This window comes from Scomber japonicus, chromosome 24, assembly GCF_027409825.1.
Source record: "Scomber japonicus isolate fScoJap1 chromosome 24, fScoJap1.pri, whole genome shotgun sequence".
In the NCBI taxonomy this organism is placed as follows: Eukaryota; Metazoa; Chordata; class Actinopteri; order Scombriformes; family Scombridae; genus Scomber; species Scomber japonicus.
The window spans coordinates 15393547-15420513 of record NC_070601.1 but is presented as its reverse complement, the minus strand read 5'-3'; the positions used below and the strand labels follow the sequence as shown (position 1 = coordinate 15420513).

General features: G+C 40.6%; 1 protein-coding gene across 4 annotated transcripts in view; it reads right to left on the bottom strand.

Annotated features, from left to right (window-relative positions):
• The window catches only part of dmd (dystrophin), a 208415-nt gene that overhangs the window by 71893 nt on the left and 109555 nt on the right, over positions 1-26967 (bottom strand). For 3 of the 4 annotated variants that reach the window (XM_053314365.1, XM_053314368.1, XM_053314367.1), the window contains exons 41-57: positions 26669-26791; positions 25887-26059; positions 25622-25757; positions 23252-23427; positions 22421-22568; positions 21800-21925; positions 20781-20930; positions 20512-20610; positions 19841-19940; positions 18537-18706; positions 18099-18216; positions 12623-12834; positions 12319-12473; positions 11059-11248; positions 5994-6166; positions 5592-5748; positions 1463-1574 (exon numbers count right to left, since the gene is read on the bottom strand). In XM_053314365.1, coding sequence (XP_053170340.1) covers positions 1463-1574; positions 5592-5748; positions 5994-6166; positions 11059-11248; positions 12319-12473; positions 12623-12834; positions 18099-18216; positions 18537-18706; positions 19841-19940; positions 20512-20610; positions 20781-20930; positions 21800-21925; positions 22421-22568; positions 23252-23427; positions 25622-25757; positions 25887-26059; positions 26669-26791 — 2518 coding nt within the window. The remainder of the gene's footprint in view (positions 1-1462; positions 1575-5591; positions 5749-5993; positions 6167-11058; positions 11249-12318; positions 12474-12622; positions 12835-18098; positions 18217-18536; positions 18707-19840; positions 19941-20511; positions 20611-20780; positions 20931-21799; positions 21926-22420; positions 22569-23251; positions 23428-25621; positions 25758-25886; positions 26060-26668; positions 26792-26967) is intronic. The other variant, XM_053314366.1, reaches the window with a different exon arrangement.

Genomic DNA, 26967 nt, shown 5'->3' with positions numbered 1-26967 from the left:
TAAACCCCTTGGTTCTAGCTACAGACTTTATATTGTTCGTTTAGTCATATGATTATAAGTTTTTCAATGTCTTCCATTAAGAGGAAAGGGACTGTGTAAGATGGAGAGAGAACTGGAAAAAAGAGAAAACAAACCTGGACTTGTGTTGATGTTAACTTTGCTGTATGGATGACTATGAATGAGATTATGTCTGGTTATGGTTTGTATCTCTAGTAGGAGTTTGTGTACTGCATTGTGTGTCTAGAAGACATTGTACAGGATGTACTCTGTGGAAGAAATTGAGTTTTTTGATATCAATAAAAACATAATTACAAAAAAAAAGAATCTATTCTTTTGTACTAAAACAAACAGACTTTTTGAGATTAGTGTTGATGAAATTAATAACTTTATTGTATGGAAACATTTGTTTTGAAAAACTCAAAGGGTATGTATGTATGAATTTCTTCTCATACTATTTGTTTGATTTGTCTCCATGTGATTAGCTCAGCTTTCCCTTTTAATGTGTTAATTTAAATTTAAAAAGACAGTTTTTTTGTTTTTATAGAGCAACCAAAAGCACAAGCAGTCACTGTGACAGTGAAGCGGGGCTCCTGAGAGTCGGTTTCACTTATATGTCAAAGTACTCAGGGTATTTGTGGAGACACAGGTTGTCTTTAAGGAAAGCCAGCTGAAATTAAACCCAGCAAAATGTCACACAATCACAAAGCACTTTATCAAATGTGCTTTTTCAACATCTCCAACTGCTGCCAATTAAAAAATCACAAAGACACACTGACTTTGGAGAGAGAAAGTAAGCGCTTGTTTCCCTCGGTGCGGCGGTGATTAGCAGCTTGAGTCCAACCTTTCTTTCTCTCTCTCTCTCTCTGTGCTCTCCGAGTGTGTTTGACTTGGCAGTTTAATGGACCACAATTATAGTTGAGCTGTTTTCTACAGGGCTGGTAACCAGGCTGCTGCCATGGTGCATGAGGTGCTGCGGGAGAGTCTGCGTATGTTTGTTAAACTTAACGTGGGGGTTCTTTCCAGGCTGTCGTTGGGGTCCATAGTTCACTGTGTGACTCAGCAACGAGTATGAGGAATAGGAGCTTTTAAAAACCAGGCAGGAGAAGGGTTTGTACCATTCACTTCATATTTTCCTGTTAAGGCTGATCCCAGCGCTGCTCTGGCAGAAAAATGTCATTAATTAAAAAGCTATTTCCTGTATTTACATTCCAGTTTGTGCATTTTAATGGCAAGAACAAAGTGTGAAGGAAATAGAAATGTATCTTTGTTATGTTAACCTATAAAAACACTACAAAACAGCTTATGCCGCTTACATCGCTTACATTCTTAATCCAGCCAGCAAATAAAAACATCAAAGCCGGTCTGAAGTGCTGAAGGGGGATGGTCTGAACACTTGTAAGAAAAATGGAGCCCAGTTTATATGCACAAAGAGTCACTTTGAATGTGTGTGTGTGTGTGTTACCTCTCTGCTCAGGTGATGGTGTGTCTCGAGGCAGTTCAGACAGGAAGACTCCCACGTCGTCTAGTGCCTTGGTCACAACAGGCTCTTTAGCTCTCAGGTCCCTCCTGAAGCCCTGTGAAGACACACACAAACGAGCGCACACGTCTGCTTTAATTGTACGTTTCTTTGTGAAGCAGTGACATGATGTTACAGTACAGTATGGCATCTGCTTTCATGGCTCGTATTCTGTGTTACCTCGATCCTGTGTTGTCATTTCTTTCAGGGTTTTTCATCAGATATCTAAGAAAAATATCTGTTGTTCTCTTTGTCATTAGATTTGCTTCTTGTTTATTTCATAAAGACAACAACGCTTCTCACGTTATAACCTGGTAACCTGGTATGTTGATCAATGCCTACATATAGAATATTACAGCTGACATCAGCAAGAATAAACCCCCAAAAATGACAGGTTTACATGGTTTGATGAAGTTGTGGAAAAACTGCTGAATTCAATGTCCATCTGAGTCATTCCTAATGTCATATGGACTTGTCCCTCATGTCACTCATGCTGACAGGAGGTTGACGCAGGAGGGTTCTTGTCTATTAACACGTGATCTGGTAGCAAACACTGAAGCACCAGTACAGTCACAGAGTAGTCATGGAAAATCACTAATCTAACCTGGCACCAAATCCACACACTATAATCACACATAATTACACACCGGCACACAAAACAATAATAAAGCAAAAGCAAAAGTGAAGTGAAAAAGTCAAAATGCATCTTATAAATCAATAATATAGTGCAGAAAAACATGGTGCTGCATGTTATCATTTCACACTGTCTATTAAGACAATATGCCTTTAGTTTATCACCCATCTGACACAGATTAAAGGAAAAACCTGAATAATAATGTGTGCAGATGCTTCCACACAGGTGCACTGCATGGTACAATTAAGCAATCATCAGCCAATCATGCTCTGTGGCAGGCATAAACATGCTGAGCAGGCACTGTTGATTCTGATTTTCTATGAAGAGGAAAAAATCTAAGTGACTTTGAAAGAGGGTTGATTGTTGTTGGCAGCAGCTTCAATCACAAACAATGCTCAACTGACTGCCTTTCAATAGGAACAGTGACTAAAGTGACACATGCATTTAGATCTATGGGAAAGACAGCACTTAATAGGGAGAGAATGTTTGGTTGACAACACACATTTGATGACTCGTTCATTAGTACCATATGTAAGGAAACACAGAAGAGCAACTCTTCCTAAGGTGACTGAGAGGAGGATGTGATCAGACTTTCAGCAAGAACAGTCCATCATCAGTTAGACAGAGAGGAATATTATAACAGGGCTGCAGTGCATAAACCCCTCATTACAAAGAGGCATGCATGTTTAAGAGTGCAGTGATGCAAAAACCACACACACTGGTCTACAGAGATGTGGAAAATGTGATATGGTCAGATGAGTCATCTTTCACCTTATTCTCCATAAGTGGGCGAGTGCATGTGTGGTGTAAATATACCCTCACCCACTGAAGCTGCTCTGGCAGCAAATAATAGGCCAACACCTTACTGAGACACTTTATGTTGGTTTTCATTTCATTTGTCACCTGTGTGTTTGGACACATTTTTATTTAAGTGAATGGGAAGGTGTGTCTAAACCTTTGACTGCTGGATATATTATTTATATGGTGACAGTGGCACGGCGTGACTTTTCCTCTACATGGTGCTATGACTCTATGTAGCTCTGTGTAATTTGGCAGAGAGCATGTGCCATACAGTGCAGCAGACAGTCAGCTGCTGGTGGCTAGTGGTTTCTAAAAGTTTAATAAAGTATCATTTTGTGGCCCCTTGACACTGCTTTCACTTTCACGGTTTCTAAAGAGCAACAATTAGGGGGAAAATCACCGGAAAAGCCTAACACATTACACACATATACTGTAGTTGGGCAGAGAAAAGTACAACCTGTGGCACACAGACAAAGCCTGCATGCAGCACTTATGTATGATTAATGTGAAAGTAACTACTGAAATGTATATATACAAACACACACACTCACACACACACACACACACACACACACACACACACACACACACACTCAACACAACAATAACTAAACATATGTTCATGTATTTCACAATGTAATTACAGGAAGGGTGAACAACACACTCCTGTTAGGTTAAAACATAAAAGGTATCTCTGTAAAATTAGCAAATCTTCTTTTAACTAAAAAAAAAAACGACAACGTATTTTTGTCAATGTGACTGCCAGTGAGAGTACACCCCTGTGTGTGTGTGTGTGTGTGTGTGTGTGTGTGTGCGCGCGCATGCCTATCATCAGTTTCTGTGTCTGAAGTCACTTCTGATATGCATTCATTCTCCTCACAATCTATGAGGTAAGTGTGTGCTACAGATGCGTGCTACATACTTTTGTGCAGCCACACTTTTTGTTTCCAGGTTCAAGGCCAAAAAAAAAAATTCAATAAAATGATTTATTTAGAGTTTAACAGTGTGCAGACCTCACTCCTTTGTACCCTGCAGTGACATTTTTTTGTGTTGCACCTGAATAATTTGTTTGCATACTTGGTCTGTCTTCTGAGGTTCAATGTAGTTCCATTTCTCCCCATTTCCCCAAAGGTAATACCCACAGTGCAGTGTGTTTGTGTGTGTGTTTGAATATGCGTGTGCTCTCTTAATGCTAGTTAGTTGGTGAACATTTGAAATTAAGTTATTGAAATTCTATACATTTGAGTTAGTATTTTAGATCCCCTGCAATAGAGAAACAGCTGCAGTGATAAATGATCATAATAAAAGGTTGTTGTTGGTGGACAGTCTGCATGTATTCTGTGTAATACACACGCTGAAGAATGCACAAACACAGTCAGTCTCAAATGGCCCTCATACTAAAACATATCTCCATTATTGTGAAGCTCTTGGACTAAAAGCCTTCTCGTAATGCATATTTGCAAGAACTCACCATTCTGCAGAATGACTATGATTTTTATACATGAAATGACCAAGCAGCAGAGCCAATCATCTCGCTTTTTCTTTTTTCACCCTTTTTTTTTTTCCATAAAATGGTGTATAAAAAGGGTTTTTCATTGAACCTGTTGGACTACACTTTCCATTTATTCAAAGCCTTTGATTTGCATAATGTTACTTAGAGCAACATGAAGTCTACCTCCAACATCAGTGGCTGCTTTTGCAATGAAACCACAAAGCTTTTTATAATGGAAGTATCAAACAGACAGTCTTGTGTTACTGACGGCTTACTGCACCGCTGTTAAGATGAAGGTTTATATGTGTTTTTCTCAATTGTGACTTTGATCTACACTTAAAGGATTATTGGGGACTGTATGAAAATTACTGGGGTGTAGAGGCAGGTTTAATCTTATGTTTTTCTTTAAATTTATCTATCTACCTCTGTAATACCACCTGCTAAACTGTTATTACCACTGTCATAAGATGAGAAAAATACCCTGCAATTTTCATCAGTCATCCCAGACCAAATCACACACACACACACACACACAGAGAGAGAAGATGCTGAAGCCTAATATGATCAGCTGTCTGACATCATTTAATTCTCCTTTTATGATTAATAGTTGTATGGACAAAGATGCTGGAGCCTAAGTGCAGACAACGTGATGCATATAAATGAAGTTCTAAATTTCTTGTTAACATTTTGGTTAAATATGAAAAAAATGATGATCCAGTGTGTGTTTGAGATCACCTCTGAACTGAGGAACAAGTGCATTAATGAACAATAATGGTTAACCACTGTTAGCTTACAAAAATGACACATTTTGGTAAAGAAATACATGGGTTCTGCATATTTTAGATATTGGAATTAGAAAAAGATAAGACACCCTCCTGTCTAACTATCCTCCCTTCACTAAGAAGAAAAAATAAAAATACATAATCCTCTCTTTTCCAGACTGACCCGACCTCCTCCCGCAATAATTTTCAGACAGTCCCTTACAGCAAAGGATTATACATGATTTCTAGTTTCTAATGAATTCACATAATCCAACTTCACAAACACCTCTGCATGTTTTAAAAAAATAATGCTGCAGGGACAAGCAGTGTGTCTGTTTGTGTCCCACATATGTGTGTGTGTGTGTGTCTGTGTGCGTTTCCCCCTACCCGGTGTGTGTCCAGCTGTGCCTGCACGGCGGGGACGTCGCCCCCTACAGGCGGCTCCTTCTCCAGCTGTTGACTTTTAAGCCTTATCCAGTTCAGCAGCTCCTGCAGAGACATGTGGAGCCTCTTCCACGGAGCCATCTCAGAGTCCAGGTGAGCCCTTGAAAAATACACAGGCACACACACACACACACACACACACACACAGGTTTGAACATTCTTCTTTTGCTTTTTGTACACCTACGCTTTTCTTAACATCTCTTTTCTTTTGTTCTGTCTTGATGTGGGCGTGTGGGGTTGCTATAGAGAGAAAGCACCTGAAACTGAACATTTTCAACTGATTTTCTAAACTTCTGTGACATCCCTGGAACTCTATGACCTCCAGTCACCCCAGCCTCCCCTCACCTCATGCTGAGGGTCTTGTTGCGCAGGTCACTCCATCGTTGGCTCATGTTGTCCAGACGTCTGTGAAGGAGAGCGCCGTCCTCAGAGTCCCCCAGCGACGTCAGAATCCTCTGCCCATTCTCATCCAGGGAGTGATACAGCTCTGTGTGGCTGTCAATCTCAGCCTGGAGGTCCTGGTAACACACACACTCACACAGTTAGAGTCAGTGGGAAAAAAAGGCAGGAGCAGTAAATTCTGTTGGAGCACACACTTCATTATCTTGGTAATAGCAGCCATCTTTCAGGAATTCACTTTTTTTCACTGCTCGGCTAGAGTGCTCAGTAATGGAATCAGGATCTGAGAAAGTGATTTACTCTCTAAAAGCAGCAACCACCAGGATTGAGCTATAATGCAGAGCTTAATGCATTGTGGATGGAACCTTTTGCAGCACTGAAATGTCAAAATGTCTTATTCAGCACAGAATCAGTTGGTAACTTCCACAACGGTGGTCTTACCTACGTACATTTTTTCTTCTGACAATCCATTACTGAATCTGTTTAACACTCATGATAGAAGAGCTGAAGAGAACTAAATACTTAACAAAAGCAGTCTCTGTAAACTAAAAACTAAAAAAGCTTAATTTCTGTGAACACTTCCTGTTCAGGGATGGCGCTTAATACCACAAGTTCAGAAATGCACCAGTAAGAAATGTGACATCAATTATTGCTGCATGTGTTAACACATTACTGTAAATGTCAATGTCTTTAATTTGACTTGAGCACTAACTTCAAAATGTTATCTTTGTCCATTCATCTACCAACACTGTACCTTACTTATTTTGAATGGAGGACTTAGTGTAATGTAACGTAATCTTAATATATTTCTGTACAATTAACCCTTTATAGGACACTCATTGAAAGGAAGGGAGGGAGGAAGGAAGGAAGGAAGGAAGGAGGAAAGAAGGAAGGAAGGAAGGTAGGGGGGAGGAAAGAAAGAGAGAAGGAGGGAGGGAGGAAGGGAAGAAAGAAGGAAGGAAGAAGAAAGGGGGATGGAGGAAGGAAAGAAGGAAGGGAGGAGGGAGGGAGGAAGAACAGATGGAAGTAAGGAAAAGAAGGAAGGAAGGATGGAGGAAGGAAAGAAGGAAGGGAGGAGAGAAGGAGGGAGGGAGGAAGGACAGATGGAAGGAAGGATGGAGGAAATAAGGAACGAGGGAGGGAGAAAGGAAAAGAGGAAGGGAAGAAAGAAGGCAGGGAGCAAGGAAAGGAAGGAAGGAAGGAAAGAAGGAAGGAAAGAAGGAAGGAAGGAAGGAAGGAAGGAAGGATATTTTGGGATATTTACAGAAGTTACCAAATATGATTATTTGCCCAATAAAGGGTTAAAGTACAATGTACAATTCTGTACAATTAAAGCAAGTAGCCCAAAATCTCAAACAGACAGGATAGTAACAGACAAAAGAGCAACCAAATATTCAATATACATGTCAACATGACTTAAAGCAATAGCTCAGCATTTTGGGAAATATGTTTTTCTCGATGAGTTAGATGAGAGGACTAAATGCAGACATAAATATGCAGCTTAGCATACACACTGGAAATAGCTAACCTGCCTCTGTACTGTACAAAGGTTAAACCAAATTTGCCTACTAGCACTGCTGAAGCTCATTAATTAACATATTATATATTGTTTGTTTAATGTGTACTGAAACTTTATACTGTTTACTGTGTGCTTTATGCTAAACTAAGTTAAGCATCTCCTGGCTCCAGCTTCACACTTATGAATTTAACAGCATTAACAAGTACAACTGCATCTGTTGTTCTTCAGTCAACCATGTTATATATACAGCAGCTGTCACATTATTTGATTTCTTTATTTCGGCATTGATATATAGAGGCACAGGCATGTTTGCTTTTAGGAACTCTGTGCCTTAACTGCTCCTGTCATCCCAGATTTCCATCTATCAGCTTCCATAATGCAACCATCTACTTTTTTCCTTCATAATGCATCTGAACGTTATAATCCTGTCTGAACATTCTCAAAAATGTCCTTAAAGAAGACAACATCCTTTAAAAGAATATTTCCACTTGCTGGAAGTTTGAAGATAAATTAGATCATATGAAATTTTAATGATACCTGAGGGGAGAATGGGTCGTTGCACCAAAGAAGAGGACGCAGACGAGAAGAGAACAAATAGAAAGGGATGAAGACGATGAAGGTGCAGCGCAGTATTAGACCGACTAGAGAGTTTCTTGAAGTTTTTCAGTGCGTCTTAGCAGTGATCCAACTGCTGCGTGATTTGTGTGTACATGTGTATCTTCTCTGATCCTGCCTCTGAACTACACGCTGCTAATACTTTTCCCAGCCCCATACCTTCATTTGAACTTAAGCTTTGATGCTTGATAGTTTCACATCTTGTTCACGTCTTGAATCTAATTTCTGAGAAAATACTTTCATACTTGTACTTGAATTGACCTCAACTGCCTCATGAGGAACAGATGAGTCTGCTTTTAGACTTTTAGTTGATATTAAAATTACTTCACTAAACTTTTTGATTTACAAAACTTGCAGATTTATACCAAAATGTCCTACAAGTACAATGTCAAACATGCTGAACTGATGATTACACCGTCTTGTGTTAGTAGTTTAAACGTCAGCAATCTTATCATTTGTAAGCAGCTCAATAAGTTCAGTAATACTTGAGAATTAGCTTGACTTTCATATCACAAAATCATTTTTTCCTGGGGTGTGACATGCCTCAATTTATCAAAATGCTCAATAATAAAAGAACAATGCTTGATTTTCTTTTCCAACCTGAACATGGTAGACTTTCCTGCGCAGCATCTTCAAAACTTTACATTACTTTGAATCCCAAAAACAGATGTCAAGAAGAAGAAGAGGAGGGAGCATCATATTCTGCTTCTTCTAGTCCCTCAAGATTAGCTCCCAGTGTGATGGCATGAGAATGCCCTCTGTTTAAATGGGTGTGTGTGTGTGTGTGTGTGTGTGTGTGTGACAAAGCGAGAGATTTGGCGATGAGGAGGAAAGGGAGGGAGATGGACGGAGTGTTGTACATAAAAAAAGGGAGATAGGGTTGGAGAGTGTGAGTCAGAGCGAGTCAGAAAGACAGAGGGAGTGAGAAAAAGAGAAGAGATAGAGAAGGAGGAGGAGGAGGAGGGAGGAGGTAGGGAGAACTTGAAAGGGTGCATAAAACGATGAGTGCGCTCATTTTCCAATTAAACCTTATCTGCGTGCAGTATTGTAGCCCGAGAGTGTGTGTGTGCTCTCTGGATGCTACGCTGTGTTGCCATCCGCCATTATAATTGGACACAGAAGACTATCTCAGCAGTGCATACAGTGCTGCTGTTGTACTGAGTGTGTGCGTGTGTGTGTGTGAAAAGGAAGTGTGCACAAGCATAAATTTGCAACAGTGTATATGTGAAAATTCATTTCCAAAATGCTGCATGTGTGTCTGTGTCTTCCCTTTACAGACTGTATGTTGTGTGAGTGTGTGTGTGAGTGTGTGTGTGTGCGCCTCAGTGCACCAGAAAGTGTGTGTGTGGGTGCAGGGTGAGGGCCGAGGGTCAAAATATGTTCTCTCGCAGAACAGAGCTTTCCCTTCAACACCCACAATGCAGTGGGGGGATTTTGTATTTGTCGGCCAGGCGAGCGACTGACCAATGAAATCTCTCCATGCTGCCATGTCAGCATTCCTGTCATACCAGGCAGGGCAGCAGGTCTAGGAAGTGTGTCTTCAACTCTGGGTCAAAAACTGGAAATGTCTCAAATGTTTTAATCAACAAGCTTTTTGCAAGTGTTTTTGCACTTCCTGGCGGTTACCTGTCAATCAAACACATTTTGACTCTCTGTAGGTGGCACTGTTCCTTTATGTGTTCATCAGTTCTTCCTCTTGTTTTTCTTTTGTTTGCTCCAAAGAATCAATCGCCACGATCCACTAAATGATATTAGATCAATGTCAATTTAAAATCTTGTCAAAGGATCTTAAAAGTGTCACAACATTGAGTTATCTCACTCATAGTTCATCACATACACTATTTGCAGTCGTCACAGTTCCCAAAACATGTGTTCTCCTCGACTAATACTCCAAGTTCAGTAGCAGAAAACACTTCCTTTTGCATTCCATATCCCCATCATCTCATTTAGCTGTACTTTATAGAGCTGCAACTGATTTCATTTACATCTGTAGTATTAATACCATGCTTGTTGTGGCTGTGGTAAAATGGTGCCCCCTTCACAGTAATTTATGGCAGGCTTGGCAAATATCCCCCTATACAGCTCTTAAAAAACAGTATGTAAAACCAGTATATTACAAATAGGCTCTCCAAACAGGTCAGCAGAAACAAGCATGTGAGTCGTTTTTGATTTGTCTGATTCAGACAGCGAAAGCTAGCCTCAGCTGAACCTGAGTTTTGTCTCTTATCATTTGTATTGAAATAGCTCCAGAAAGAGATGTCTTCATGGCCATTGTCTGCACCTTAAACCCCTCATCACTGCACCCCTACCCCTGTCTTCTGATTTTTCTGAACTGAACAGCTCTGCTTCTGTTTTCTATGTAAACATAATGGTAAATAAAGGATACCATGGGGAAATCATGGGATCATTATAAGGATCCAGTGTGTGAAGATGGATGTAAGGTTTACCAGATTTCCAAATGATTTGTTTGGACTCATAATTAATCTTCTGAATAAATCAATCTCCAACAGAAGGTCAATGATTTGAACTGAGAGAATACATTATCACTGTGTTACAATGCAGCGGCAGCATGCACTGGATTCAGTCTGTATATTCAGTATGTTTTTATGTCCATGCAACTGTTTGGCCTTGTTTTATAAGCTGTCTGTGAACATCTTGTAATGAAAACATTTTGACAAAGAGTGAGAGCTGCAATGAAAACTGATGTTGTAATACAAAAAATAACCAGGTCATTCAGTTCCATCTTAAAATGTGTGACCTAATAATCCCTCAGTGTGTGTGCACAGTCTGGAGGAACAGGAATATATAACAGATTAAGGAGGAGGTGTGTGTGGAGGGGTGTGGGTGTGTGTGTGTGTGTGTGTGTGTGTGTCCTACCTTCCACTGTGCCAGCAGGTTCCTGGCTGCCTCAGGCTGCTCCTGCAGTCTCTCCTTGTTGGTAGCATCTATTAAAACGTTGCAGGTCGTCTCAGCCTCAGTCAGCCAGTTGAGGAACTTCTCCAGGTCGAGGTAGAAATGCTGCAGCAGCTTCAGAGCTGCTTCCAGAGCCGCCTCCCTGTCCGAAACACTGGAGAGACACAGATACACATCACCGAGGAAAACTGGCTCATGTGTGGACAGTAAATAAATATATCAATACTGGGTTGAGGTGATATGTTTTTATTTTATTTCCAGGGTTAGGGTAAGTGCCACCGAGGTTGGAAACCTTTTTTTTGCTGAGATAGCAGCTGTTTTTTTAATGTGCTTAGAAATTTCAATACACAACAAAAAATCACCATATTCAAAAAAGGTGGCAGCAAGTAGCCTTCGGTTGGCTTGAAGAGAGAAACACCACTTGTGTCTAAAATAAAAAGCTAACCTTAGTTTCAGTTTCTTAAAAGGTTTTTAACATGTTGCCTTTAAGGGATAGACATTCAAACCAAATACATAGACATTTATAACAAGTAACAAATTGTGTCTAAATTTATTTTTCTGGGTAAAATAACATTAATTTAGGTTTGTCTATTGTGGCTGGCATCTGGGAGAGAAGATCCATAGCAATACAAAACAGTATCATCTGCATAACAATGAGTACAAGTTCAATGTGCATTAAAATTGTTTCTGTCAAAAGAGAATACAAGTGTGTCAAGGACAGAACCTTTGGGGCATTCTGTCACAGAGTAACAGTGTATTCAAATACAGAAACTAAGAAGGCGGCAGTCTCTGGACTCCAGTGCATTGAGCACAAAATCTACATACTCTGCTCTTACTGGACAGCAGGTTTTTCTGAAATAGCTGATGTAACTAATGAACCACTAAGACTGACCGTTCATTCACACATGTGGCTCTTGTTCAAGTCCCAGTAGCTGGTTTCGGTCAACATAGTGGCAAATTGGTTACTCTTTCAGCACTTTGGAACACTATTTTAAAATGTGCTATATTAGTCAAGTTTATCATTATCATAATCATTAAGTACAGTAAGAAAGTTTGACTTTTATACATGGAGTCTGCCACATTTACAATATATTAAGAATGATCAAGAGTATCAGTGGAATCACATCACACTGGTTGCTTTTTTATTTAGTCTTGTGTTAACAAAAAAGAAATGAATAAAAACTTGTAGCATGGTGTTTATGTATGGTGTGTTGGTGTCTGTACCGCTTGCTGATGTGTGTCCAGGTGGTCACCAGGTTGTCATTGACCTTTGTGACCCTGTGCGTGTCGTCATTGGCATACAGTGTCAACAGTTTGTCGGCCAGTGCGTTGGTTTCATCCACTTGACCCTGCCACTGCTGTAGATCCTTCACAAAGAGCTGGAGAGGGAGGGACAGTCAAGAAATAGACAACATTAACAAGAGGTCATTTACTAACTGAAACCAATTTTTAAAATGACTTTTGAGCCATCCCCAATATGAGTACTGGGATAGCTGTGAGTCAGTGAATGAGTGGATGTCCAGCCCACCTTCAGTTCAGCGTTTTGTTTCTTCAGAGCATCCACAGTGTATGTGATCTCCTGCCAGGACTCCAGCCTGTCACTGGCCTGCTTGATGAGATGATCCACTCTATTCTTACAGTCCAGCCATTCGGTAGAGTCCTGCAGCATGTTGTGGAGCTGCTTTGTCCTATCTGAGAGTTTGGTCTGAGAGTCCTCCCAGTGAGTCTGAAGTCTGTCAACTGTGATGACAGAAAGAAAGAAAGCCTTAAACATTGACATTTTAAAATACAACATCTTGATTTGCTCATGGGCTCCTCTGAAGATGGTAGTCTTTAAAAAAATCTCACAAATATATATATGTTTAATTTATAAAAATCTTAATCTATAAAAAGCAACTGGTCACCGTAGTTTTTAGCAAATGTTTCTCAAATAGGAGGAAATAAAGCATTTGTCTGGGACTATTTTCAATGGTGGAATAATCTAAATTTGGTGCTTTTGTGAGTGTTGCTTGCAGCAGGATGGTGGGTGTGCGAGTAAGTGGAGTAAGTCAAAATAAAACGCAATGTGCATATTCATAGTAATGAAGGAACATACAGCAGTGTGACTCATTGATGTGTTTTTAAGGCTTTTGGATAACGATTTGTTGACAATAAGATCAATATAGAATATAAGCAGACACATTTTTTTAGGGCTTCCTGTTTAAAAGTACAAAATATGGGAGGTGGAATGGAAATTCCAAAACTGTTACAGAGGAAAATTGCTGATTAAGCAGCATTTTATTGCTCAATGGTATCTGCACTCTTAACAGCCGTGGACTGTGGCAATAACAAAAAGTAAGAGCAAACCGACCCAAGACACATTCTCTAGAGAACAAATTTTCTCCGCTTTTACAAGACCCAGACTCCCCAAAAGAAAGGTCATCTTCCAGCACCAGAGAAAGGTATGTGGCTAAATCAAATACTAAAAGGCTGCAGAAAGAGCTAACCACTGGGCCTCAAACGCTGATAGTGGGTGACGGAGCTGTGAATAAGATAACAACAAAAACACCAAAGTACTCTGTTTTACTAACGACATGGTGTCCGATATCTCAGAGAAAATTCTGGACATCACTGCTGAGCATCCGACAGTGAAATCTCTCGTCATACACACAGGAGCACTTGAAGTTGTCAAGCAACAATCAGAGGTATTGAAACAGGATTTTAATGATCTGCTGAACAAAGTTCGATGTCTGAATACTGAGGTGTTTATCAGTGGACCTCTACCGACAGTTCAGCGAGGAGATGAGAGATACAGCAGCCTGATGATGCTCAACAGATGGCTCAAAGATACGTGTGCCGCTCAATCAGTGAATTATTTTGACAATTTCAACATTTTTTGGGAACGAAGACACCTCTTTAAGGCAGATGGAATTTGCCTTAACAAGTCAGGAGTACAGCTGTTAAGCTACAACATTTTTTATTTTGTGCGTCAGTCACCAGCAGCCCCTGCCAAGGACAAGAGGCAAGACAATCCAAAACAACAGATAAGACAGCGTTCTGGAGAAGAATTGCTACTGCCTGAGATAAGGACTGACCATGAAAGTCAGCACACTCAGAGAGAGGCTTTAACATCACCATCCTTACCCCAACACAAGGAGTCTCCCCCAGCCCTAACAACCCAACAGGAGAAGTCTCCCCCAGCCCTAACAACCCAACAAGTGGAGTCTCCCCCAGCCCCACCAGGAGACTCCCAACTTTCACCCACCAGGACCCCATCCAGCCTTTCATTCTCTCCACTCAGTCTGGACTACCCATTTCTGGATTTCACTGACAGGATGAATGGCCTTGTCAATGTTGAAATCCAACTCACACCACGCCCAAATGCAATTTTTTCTCCCCTCAACCTCCCTCATCGTCAAGCCCCTCCCATTCCACCACGCTGGAAAACACCATCACCCAAAAGTCACAGAGCCCCCCCACCTCCTTTGACTCAGATCATCTGTGAATCTGACTGATATGTGCTGGGTCCAGGCTGCAATACTAATACCAATAATGTTCTCCCCCAGGAAAAGTCAGGGCCCTATGGAGTTCAGATAGCTTTCTCAATCCATGTGATGACAGGTAACAGAAGAATGGTTAAACTGGTGAGAAATAACAAGGGTTCAATTAAATCTGCCAATTCATTAAGTATAGCATGTCAACCTCGAAATATACTAGTGTCTCCTGTTATCTCCACAAGGTTAGCTCTACTCAATATCAGATCGCTAGCCAACAAATCACTGCTAGTTAATGACGTCATTATGACCTATGATCTAGATTTTTTACTTCTTAGTGAAACATGGCTGACTGAATGTAGCTGTTGTGCTATTCTCAATAAGGCACCACCAACAAATTTGAGTTTTATGAACAAGTGTCGAACTGGTAAGAAAGGCGGGGGAGTTGCTGCCATCTTTAAATCTGTATTTCAGTGCAAGGAAATTACATTAGGTGATTTTAGCTCTTTTGAATATCTCTGTTTTTTATTAAAAGGTGATTTTTTAAATCATTTATAGACCTCCAAGATAAATAAAGATAAATTCATAGATGAGTTTGCTGAACTGCTGTCAGTTATCTGCACTGACTACGACTTTTTTATCATAACAGGGGATTTTAACATTCATGTAGACAATAACATGGACAGTAATGCCAAAGAACTTTCTGCTCTACTTGACACTTTTGGCCTCTTGAAACATGTGAAAGGGCCCACACACACTCGAGGCCACACTCTGGATCTAAAGGTGCTGATATTTCTTCTGTTGATGTTAAGGACATGGCTCTTTCGGATCAGTTCTGTGTGTTCTTTGACTTACAGATCATTCCAAATGTTCAGTTAACCTCTGTGTCTGTTAGGAGAAGGTACATAAATGAGAATACCAGTACAAAGTTTATGGAGGCTATAGCTATGTCACCAACTGTGAGTGCAGAGTCAGTTGATGAACTCCTGGATAAATTTTACTGGAAAATCTCAAATGTCATGGATGCTGTTGCACCTATTAAAACTAAGACGACCTTGATCAGAAACAAAACACCATGGAGGAACACTATGATGATAAAGGCTTTAAAAACAGAATGCAGGAAAGCAGAGCGTAAGTGGAGAAAAACTAAACTTCAAATTCACCTTGACCTCTACAAACAAAGTCTTTGTAATTTTAACTATGAGTTACTCAAAGCTAGACAGCGACACTTTTCTGAAATTATTAATAAGAACATTTGCTACGGTTGATAAGCTTACAAACCCCCCTAAACAGATAGCTCCAGAAATCCTTTCCACAGAAAAATGCAATGAATTTGCTTTTTCAGTGAAAAAATCCAGTCCATAAGGTTAAATATCAACACAAATCAACAAAGCAATAAAATGACACAATCCCTAAGACCTCCCAGGAATAACTCAACTGCGATCTTGATGATTTAAAACGGTTGACCAAAAAACCATAGAGGAAAAAGTACATCATCTAAAACCATCAACATGCTGTCTTGACACAATGCCATCAGATTTAAAAAAAAACTATTGTGAACTCTGTCCAAACAGATTTGCGACAAGTAATGAATAGCTCACTTCAATCAGGCACGTTTCCTAAACCCCTAAAAATAGCTGCCATTAAACCACTCTTAAAAAAGAGAACGCTGGATGCTTCCATGTTAACCAACTACAGACCTATCTCAAGTCTTGCTTTTATAGCCAAGATCATTGAGAAAGTGGTTTTTAATCAACTCAGCAATTTCTTGAACTCCAGTGGCCTTTTTGACAAATTTCAATCAGGCTTCCGACCTCACCACAGTACAGAAACAGCTCTTATTAGAGTGTTAAATGACATAAGGTTGAACACTGACTCAGGCAAGGTGTCAGTTCTGGTCCTGTTGGATCTCAGTGCTACATTTGACACTGTGGATCACAGTATACTGTTGAACAGGTTGGAAACTTGGGCAGGACTCAGTGGAACAGTCCTAGACTGGTTCAGGTCCTACTTGGAAGTGCAGAGTTATTTTGTGACCATTGGAAGTTATGAATCTGATCGAGTGGCTATGACATGTGGAGTTCCTCAGGGGTCAGTTCTTGGACCCCTTCTGTTCAGTGTATATATGCTGCCCTTGAGTCAAATCCTGCAGAACTCTAATGTAGACTATCACAGTTATGTAGATGACACGCAGATATACCTAGCACTGTCTCCAGATGACTACAGTCCAATACAGTCATTGTGTCACTGTTTAGAGCAAGTAACTAATTGGATGAACCAACATTTCCTTCAATTAAATCAGGACAAAACTGAGGTCATTGTTTTTGGCAATAAAGAGAAGAGGATTGCTGTCAGTAAACATCTCGAGTCACTCTCTCTAAAAACTAGGGACCAAGTCCGAAACCTTGGCGTGCTGATAGACTCAGATCTGACTTTCAGCAGTCACATCAAATCAATCACCAAAACAGCCTTCTATCAGCTTAAGAACATATCCAGAGTGAAGGGTTTTATGTCTCAAACAGACCAGGAGAAGTTGATTCATGCTTTCATCTCAAGTAGACTCGACTACTGTAACGGTCTTCTGACTGGACTCCCACAAAAAAGCATTAAACAGCTGCAGCTCATTCAGAACGCTGCAGCTTGAGTTTTAACCAGAACAAAGAGATCAGAGCACATTACTCCAGTTCTAAAGTCTTTACACTGGCTCCCAGTCAGCTATAGAATAGATTGTAAAGTTCTGCTACTGGTCTACAAATCACTGAATGGTTTAGGTCCAGAATACATGAATGACATGTTAGTAGAATATAAACCCAGTAGAGCTCTGAGATCTACTGACTCAGGTCAGATAGTTGAGCCCAGAGTTCAAACTAAACATGGTGAAGCAGCTTTTAGCTATTTTGCTGCACACAACTGGAACAAACTACCAGCAGAACTGAAATCAGCCCCAACTGTGAACACTTTTAAATCTAGGTTAAAAACATTTCTCTTCTCCTGTGCTTATGATTGAGCTCTTTTAAAGCACTTTACATTTTAATCTTTCATTTGCACTATGTTCTTTTAATGATTTTAAAGCAAAAATAAAAGCACATTGAGTTGCCATTGTGTATAAAATGCGCTATATAAATAAAACTGCATTGCATTGCCTTGCCTTAATAAATACCAAGCTAGATTGAAAAATGGTAGGTTTAGTAAATGTCCCTCTGTGGGCCTCATGCAGGTGAACACCTGTTATGAAAGCCTGCAACTGCAGAGGATCTTCTCTCTATGTTCAATTCTTAACTGAGTCTGGTGTACGCATATTCTGCTACATCAAGCCCTCCTTTCACTAGGCCAGGTGTCCCCATCCTGTATAAACTGGCTGTGTCACATGTAAATCATGTGCAGATAAGGGACTGATGCCACAGTCTTGTTTCGTCATATGAATCACCAATTACATGTAGATAGATAGATAGATCTGTATCATCCAAATGTTTATTCATATCTGAAGAGGAGGTGTGTGTGTGTGTGTGTGTGTGTGTGTGTGAGACATACTGCGCTCAGTGATGGCGTTGCGTGTCTCCTGGTTACTGGTTTTGTTCTTCAGGTTCTGAGCTGCTGTGACCTGTCTCTCCAGGAGGGGGCGACGCTGGTCCAGCTCCTGCAGAGACACCTGAACACATAAACAACATTTGTGATTTTTATGGTTAATGAACACATTCATTAGTGCAATTTAGCTGTAGAATAAATGAAAGTCAAAAACACTGCATACTGTTTTTATGAAGTTTTTAAACTTTAATTGATATAGTGCACAGGAAATGTTGGTTGCTGTTGTAATTTATCAGATTCCTTATTCTAATTATGTGCACAAGCATGATATATTAACTGTCCAACAGTCAGTACACCAACATGTTCCCAGTCCCACTATCATGTGTCCCGTTAAACCACAGTGGTCCCCAGTGTGTGCTGTGCTATTTATTATGAGGCTGTGACCTTGAGCTGGCCGATGTTGTCATTGATGTCGTCCAGGTCCCCCACCACGACGCGCTTGTTCTGTACCATGTTATCCAGCATGGTCAGCCAATCAGTGAGCTCAGCCCAGGACTTGTTGAACTGAGCTAGTGCTGCAGATTCAGGCTGCGAACTTCCTGTCAGAGTTTCATCTGGGACACAAACATACACACACATAACATTTAGTTGAGTCCAAAAATACTTTTCTTTGCATATCTTCAAGCTAACTTATATCCTGTGTAAACCACATTATATATAGATAGACACAGGGACCTTCTTGACCCCCAGGTATAGTCTCAGTTTTCAATAGTATTGTAAGCAAGCACTCTCCTGGGTTTGCCTTACTGTATAAATTTGATAAAGTCACAATAAATGAGATAAGTCCAAACTTAAACACCATTATTGATTTACACCATTTTGTTGTAGCACAAAATAAAACTATCTCCCTTTACTCTCCCAAACAAAGAAGAGTTCAATCTCACTCACTTGTCCCTCCCAGCTCCCTTACAGTCAAGATGGCGGTCTTTTATTCATCTCACATTGTGCTTAACTTTAGTGGATTGTAACATATCAGGTATGGAGTTAATCTGCAGATGCTTTGGTTCAAGATGAGACCAATATAAATAAAGGGTGGCAACAGACTTGTTTTTAGCCTAGACAATAGCCAGTTGTTAGTCACCTGCAGCTAATACAAGCTGGTTAAGTGGAGTGAGGAGTCAACAGTCAATGGCGGTATAAAACACATTATAATATAACTTTTTCAACAATTTTACTGCAAGCATAAGACATCCTTGAGCATACAGTCATAAATGTCACAAAAATATTATGCTGATAGGTCCATTAGTGTGCAAGATTAATTGCGGATAGATACACACACATACACACACAAACACGCGTCCTACACCTGGTGGAGATAATAAGAGTTTTTATAATAGCTTGGGGAGATGTAAAGGACATTAATATTGAAAGACTGGTGAAGTGATAAGAGCACAGTCATAGATTATCCCTGCAGATGTCCACTGTGTATTAAGTGCAAATTGATGTTTTTGATGTTCTTTGTGTTGAAAACAGCTGGTTCTGGTCAAGTATAGCCAAACAGATCATGTGCTCTCCAAATCAAACTTTATTACTCTAGACTAATTTTCTGATTAAAGGATATATTCACATGTTCTTCAAGTCTATGCTCACATACTGAAATGAACATTGAAACAATTTTTGGTTGCATGATTTCTTGTCATCAGAGCGTTCCCAGTGACTGACACACCCAGTGAAGAAAAGAGTCTTACTGGCTTTTTTGGCCACGAGCAGAGCAGCCATCCTCTCCTTATGCTGCCGCACCAGCTCCAGAATCACAGTCCAGTCTTCTCTCAGCTTGACGTACTTCACCTGTCGCACACACACAAACACACACACACCCGCACAAAACAGGTTAGCACAAATGCATTTATTTTAATACAGAAAGTTTAGGTGCGGAAAGTTAAGTAGAACTTTTGGTTGCATGTCTTTGATCTTCAAAAGATGTAATGTTCTCTGACATACACTAATGAAACACATAATATGGATTTGATGAAATGTTTGAAGCAGAGCTGGTGGTGAGATGAAAGGAAAAAAATGTTATATTTATATTATTCCCTAGAGGAATACAGAAGGCGAGCACATATAACACTGAAAACGTCTATTTCGTCATCACTTTTCGACATCAAAAAGTCAACGTTTCAGTAATTGAGAAACATATTCATTTTTATCTCATTCAGTGTTTGTGTGTGTGTATGTGTGTGTGTGTGTGTGTGTGTGTGTGTGTGTGTGTGTGTGTGTGTGTGTGTTCGTTTGCTTCCATGCGTGCGTGTAAAAGAACAGGGTTTAAGATTTCTCCACAACATTTAGTTGACTGCAGTTGCAAAGCATGTAAGACACAAGCGCTGACAGATAAAGTACTGACAGTGTTTGATTTCCTCACCTTATCTGGTTGGCTGGCAGGAGTCTCCTTATACAGCTGATTGGCTCGTTCCAAGACAAACTCCACTTCTGGCTGCTTGACTTGCACTTCCTCGATGAGCTGCCACAGCACACAGAGAGATAACTCTAATGTAGGATGTACTGTATGAAAGATTTATTCAGTATTTCAAAATCAGGCAGTTTATGTGATATCAGGCAATCATTTTCACATGTGTGTGTGTGTGTGTTTGTGTGTGTGTGTGTGTGTGTGTGTGTGTGTGCGCGCGCTACCCTGGGTGCTGGCTCCCCTTGGCTGTGCTCTAGCGTGGCTCTGGTGTTGGACGCCCAGGCTGACAGGTCGTCCAGCTGACCCTGAAGCTTCTCCAGCTCCTTCAGCAGACCCTCGATCTCCAGCTGGCGCTCAGGCAGAGCCTTGGACACCTAAACAAAGATAGTGTGCCTTTCAGACCACTGCATGTTCATTACACAGCTTCAGAGTTGCTGCTGGGCACACTTTGTTACCTTTGGAGAGAGACAAGCTGTTTTCATCCAGCTTTCTCTCTTCATGCTAAGATAAGCTAACTGACTGCCGGCAGCACCCTTATCTCAATCTTCTCATCTAACTCTTGGCAACAAAGCAAGTCAGTGTATTTCAGAAAATGTGGAACTATGCATTTAAGTTAGATTTTAAATTCAAGACTTTAACATATAACAGAGTATTCTTTTAGCTCTGGTTTGGTCTCCACCAGCTCCTCAGTGAAATATCTGTCTCTTTAGCTGCCTAATGCTCCAATGTGGTCACAAGCTCATTTCTAGGTTTCTCTGTCTGTTGTTTGGTGATGGACAGGTGGTGTAACGTGGGTTTATCAGAACGTTTTTACTGAAAACAGCTGCAGCAGCTGTGTCTGAAAACTATGTTGATTAGAACGTAGCAAATATGCTAAAAAGCTCTGCAGAGATAAGATGAACTGCAGAGACAGGTTATAATTCTTTGTTTCAGATTGTATGTAGTAATTTCATTGTTTCTTTATATAATATTTGACTACAGCAGCTTTAAGTAACATTTTCTTCTTGTGTTTTGTTACACTTAGTAATAGATTGCCACCATTCTTTTTTTTAACATTTTGGTTCTTCACTACACACACAGCAGCCACAACTGCGCATTACTTTTTATCAGTAGCAAACACCTTGATCTATGTGGTATGATTTTATAGGCTGATATAGCTTTGACCCTGTGAGTGAAGACAAATGCCTGTTTACAAAACCCTGGTGTGCTGTTAGCTGTTGTAGTCACAGTGGTGGCGGCTGACCTGTGCCCAGCGAGTGTTGATGAACTTGATGTCATTCTGTTTGTCAGCAGGAAATGTTATCTGTTTGTGTCTCGAGTTCAGATCTTCCACTGCTCCTTTCTTAGCAGGAAGCTCCTCCACGTGTGCCTGACACACACACACACACACACACACACACACACACACACACACACACAAACACACACACACACACACACACACACACACACACACACACACACACACAGACACAGACACACAGACACACACAGGAGGAAAGAAAGGCAGTAAGTCATACAGGCTGAGTGTAATAAATCACTGCAGCACCTCAATGTAGGACACAAGCTCTTTCAAATCAAATTATGTAAGTTCACACACACAGAACCATGCATACACACACTAAAAATACTCTTTTCAAGGTTGAATTTCAGAATGAAACATTCCAGCATCTCATTTGAAAACATAATACTGTCAAATAAACAATCCAACACACACATAAGAATATGCTGTGTGTAATTATAAAGAACTGTATCTCATTTACACTGTGATGGCAGTGAAATCAAATTATGCACATCAACACACCCACACAAGAGTGCAGTGGCTTATCCTAACTGGTGTGTGTTGATTGTGTGTTCATGGTACCTGGACTTTGCCCAGAGTGTCTTTGATGTGTTGTGACTCTGCAGGCTGCAGAGGGATGGCCAGGACGCCTTCTGCCTTGTCCAACCAGCCTAGCATTGAGCCCATGTCCTCCTGTAGATCTGCAGTGGCTGTGCGCGCCTCTGCAGACCTGCAGGAAGGTGAAAGAAAAAGAGGAGGGGGAGGGTGGGGGTGGTGGTGAGATATGTTCAAGAGGCAGGAATGCCCTTATGGGGGAACATCTTGATGGCTCAGTTGGATAAGAAACACAATAGGGGCGTTAAACAATGCTGAGTTGCTCACATCAGGTGGGAAAAAGTTGCTGAGAAGGCGATAAAAGCGCTTATGTGACACAGCCCCGAGCCAACAAAAACACAACACTTAATTGGAAAATCAACAAAAAATATTGAAGTTTCTGAAAAATAACAGGATGAACCCTGAAGTCACAGCGTCTGCAACATAAAGAAAATGAAACTTGACAGCGGATTATTCATAGAAGCAGCCTTTATGTCCTGATAGCTTAAACACTGACTAAAGCTGTGTCTGAAATCACCCCCTCACTGCTCCCTCTATAATAAACACTCATTACTTTATTCCACAGTGAGCAGTAAATTGAGACTTAGCATGTTAATGAATCTTCATGATGTTGCATACTCTGCTGGCCTGTAGGGAGGGTGTGACTCAATAAAGCAGGAGGATCAAATTCTCATACAGACGCCTGAAAACACTGGACATATATTTTCACACCCACGTAGAACAATCAGAGATGTTCCTCAGTAACACAGACTTGCAGGTCTGTAAAAAACCTGCAGCCACACACACACACACACACACCTCCTCTTGCGCTCATTGAGCTCCCTGCAGATGTTAGTCCAGCGGGTGTTGAGTAATTTGAGCTGTGCTCGGAGCTGCGAGGCATCGTCCGGCGTGCTCAACTGGCTGATCTCCTCTCCTGTAGAGTTCACTCTGCCCAACACCGCTTCCTGGAGTGGTATGGCCTCCGTCAGGTCCTATACACACACACACACACAGACAAAAAGTTTTTTATTAGCTTTTATATAGTTTGGTTATGCACACGGTACACACACTTTATGGACTCCCCTGCCTCCTGGATACACACAAATTGGTCCTCACAATTTTTGGTTTTGAATTCAAAGTGAACGTTGGGGTTAAACTTGGGGTTGGTCATGTTAGTCATACATACTTCAGGGTACAATATTTTTAACTGTCTTCAGTACATTATGAAACAATACCATGTTAAAATACTCTGAATGAATCTTTATTTATTCATTTCTGAAAATACATCAAATGCTTATCTTAATCAAGATTTGCTGGGTAGGTAGCTTGGCACGACTAATTGACTGAACTGTTTAAAAAGACCCTCCCTTAATAAACAACATAAAGGCTGCATGACTTCCCCCTTCATTTACACATTTGTTTAAAATATTTGACAAATCCCTTAATCACCAGTTTAAGGTGTGCAGTTTTGGTCTATTATCAGGTGCAAATCAATAATCATTAATAATGATGATTTAGACTAAATGAATGATTTGTAATTCTTAGGCCTTTTAATAAGGTTTTCTGCATGGTTTAAGGGATTTAATTATCAATTAAATCCTTAAACCACACCACACAGACAGATGACAGACAACGCTGACTGTTCATCTTATTTAAAAAACAAAGGTCCTTTTAAAAGGTATAAAGTAATGTTAGCTGCTCAATTTTTGTGATGGAACATTCTTTTTGGAAAGGCATTTTACATAAACATTTTTACTCAGTTATCTTTTAGGGGATAGTTCAAGATTTGGGAATTACACTTAGCTTAGCATAACAACTCAAACTAAGGGGAAACAGATAGACAGGCTCTGTCAAAATGGAAAAAAATCCACATCTCAACTGTACAGCTCTCTAATTCACTTATTACATCTCATTTGTTGAATGCTTACCCAAAAAGAAACATAGAAGCAACAAGTTGTGGTTTCACATGAGCTATAACTACTAGCTATGAAAATAAAACCAAAACTAGCTGCATGACTAGATACCATTAGGAGTAAGTGGGGAAATAAATGGGGATTAGGTGAGCTGACCATTAAAGGTTAGGGGAAGTCTCCAGCAAATTCATGTAAGTCAATACAATGTCCTCACAAGTCTATCATTACCAGTGCATTCAATATGTCTGTGCATGTTTGTACACTGGGAGATCATGACAGGGTGCGGTTCAGGTGGCAGCTTGTGAATTGAGGTGCCAGATGGTCTCTCTTTCTCACACACACACACACACACACAAACACACAGGCTGGCACTTGAGTGGCACTTGGACACTGCATCCCTGTCTGTGCAGGTGGACATCGAGAGCTGATCACAGCAGCCCAAAGTGGAATGGGCATGTCTGATGATGCAAACACACACACACACACACAAACACACACATTCATAACAATACTTCATACGGTAGGTTGAGTGCATCAGTTTAACCAGAGCCACTGAAGCTAGAAGCCCACCATGAAAACAAGCCTTTCATAGATTTTCCCTCTGTGAAAATAATGCCTCATACATCTTTAATCTTTAGCTTGGTGAGGTAAAATCCCATTGTTCTATGTTTATATTAAATTGCTTTTCATAATCCTTCAATTTCAAGTTTTGGGGTTGATGTAACATTGAAATGTCAAATTGGATGACATAATAGTTGTTACATAAGGCCTAAAAAAGGAAATCTGTTGGTATCAAGGCTGACTGCGCTGTCAGACACTCACTGCCTTTTCCTCTTGACAACTGCCATCTGTGTGCCAGTGTGTGTGTGTGTGTGTGTGTGTGTGTATGTGACTGTGTGGCTGACTTCAGATGGACACTTGAAACAAGCAGCTACACAGAAAGTTCATGTCATGTCAGAATATGTTTTGCACTCCTCGAGGACGTCTCAAACACAACATAACATCATATGTTATTGTATTGTCATGTTGGGCACCATCAGGACTCAAAATCATCGGCAGAAAAAAAAAGAAAATGAGAGATGAAAGTGCTGACAGAAGCGGCTTTGACTCGTGCCTTGCTCAAAGGCACACCAGCAGCGCTATCTGACACTGGAGCTGAAGTATGAGTCATCTGCAACTTGAATACACACATCTTTTCTGTGTACAATCATTGTGTGCAAATCTTTATTTGTATTTGTATAGAAATGTGTGTGTGTGTGTGTGTGTTTGTTACCCTGAGCCGCTGTCTGTGTGCTGCTGGATCACTCTCGGCCAGTTTCAGAGCAGCCTCGGCATCATTCAGCCATTCCTCCAGCGTCTTCTGATCTGACACAAACGTCTGCCATTTGGAGTTGCAATCCTGCCAGCGCCTTGATGTGCACACACACAACACACACGCAAACGGAAATGAATATGTGTGCATAAAATGAGTCCATATTCATGTAGTCAGGAGCTTATACATAAAAATCTGGCAGCTTCATTCATCTTTCCTTTCTTACTTCAGTCTGTCCTGGTACAGCTTGTTCAGTTTGTCCCAGTTGGTGCTGAGCAAGGTGGCGCTGTTCTGGATCTTCTGGCCCTCCAGAGGCCGAGCGCCCGACACCATCTCCTCTCTGCGGGCCAACGCTGCCTCCACTGGGCCTCGCAGCTTGTCCACACTTTCTTTCACCTCCTGTTTGTGCCGAGGAGGAGGAGACACAAGCATGAGAGTCAGGGGAGGACACTGTCTTTACAGGACTGCTAAATGTAAAAAACCTAAATAACTATCATGCACAACTGGCAATTATTTGAAAAGCTGCAAATTTAAATTTTGCTTGTATTGCAGCACATTGCTGTCATGACAAAAACAAGTCAGTTTAGTCAGTGTAACCTCCTTTTCATGATATAATGACATTTCTTTCTTTCTTCTTTCGAGTCTAGATATCAAATGACTCTTTTACAAGAAACTCTTGTTATAAACATTAATCATGTCTATTACAAACAAATCTATCAATTAATAATAATATATTATAATAATCCATTGAACAATCATATAACATGATAAAAAAATGTTGATTAAAAAAATGCTTTTGTTACTATGGTTTTTTTGTCCTGTTGACAGCAAAATGGTAAAGATATTTTATTAATAAAAAATGTAAAACAATTGTTTTTAAAGCCTAATATTTGTGCCACATGGACACACATCCCTCTATAAATCACCTACAGCCTGATTGTTCATGATATTATTTCCTGAGAAAAATAGTTGGTGGCATTCAGACAGAAGCACCATGGTGGAGCTGACCTTCAGGCAGAGCTCTTGCTGAGGCAGGTTATAATACGCTGCAGGCCAGTATTCAGGAGAGTTCAGCTTGAAGTCCGTCTCTGACACTGAACGCAGCAACGCCTGCAGCTCTGCTAGGTACTCCTGGACACCCACACACGCACACACACACACACACACACAAAACACATACATACATACACACACACACACGCACACACACACACACACACACACAGAGGAAGGCGTGGGCACCGCATACGTGTTCACAAACACAGAGTAGAGAGTCAGATCAGAAAAAGTACATTGAATTCATAAAG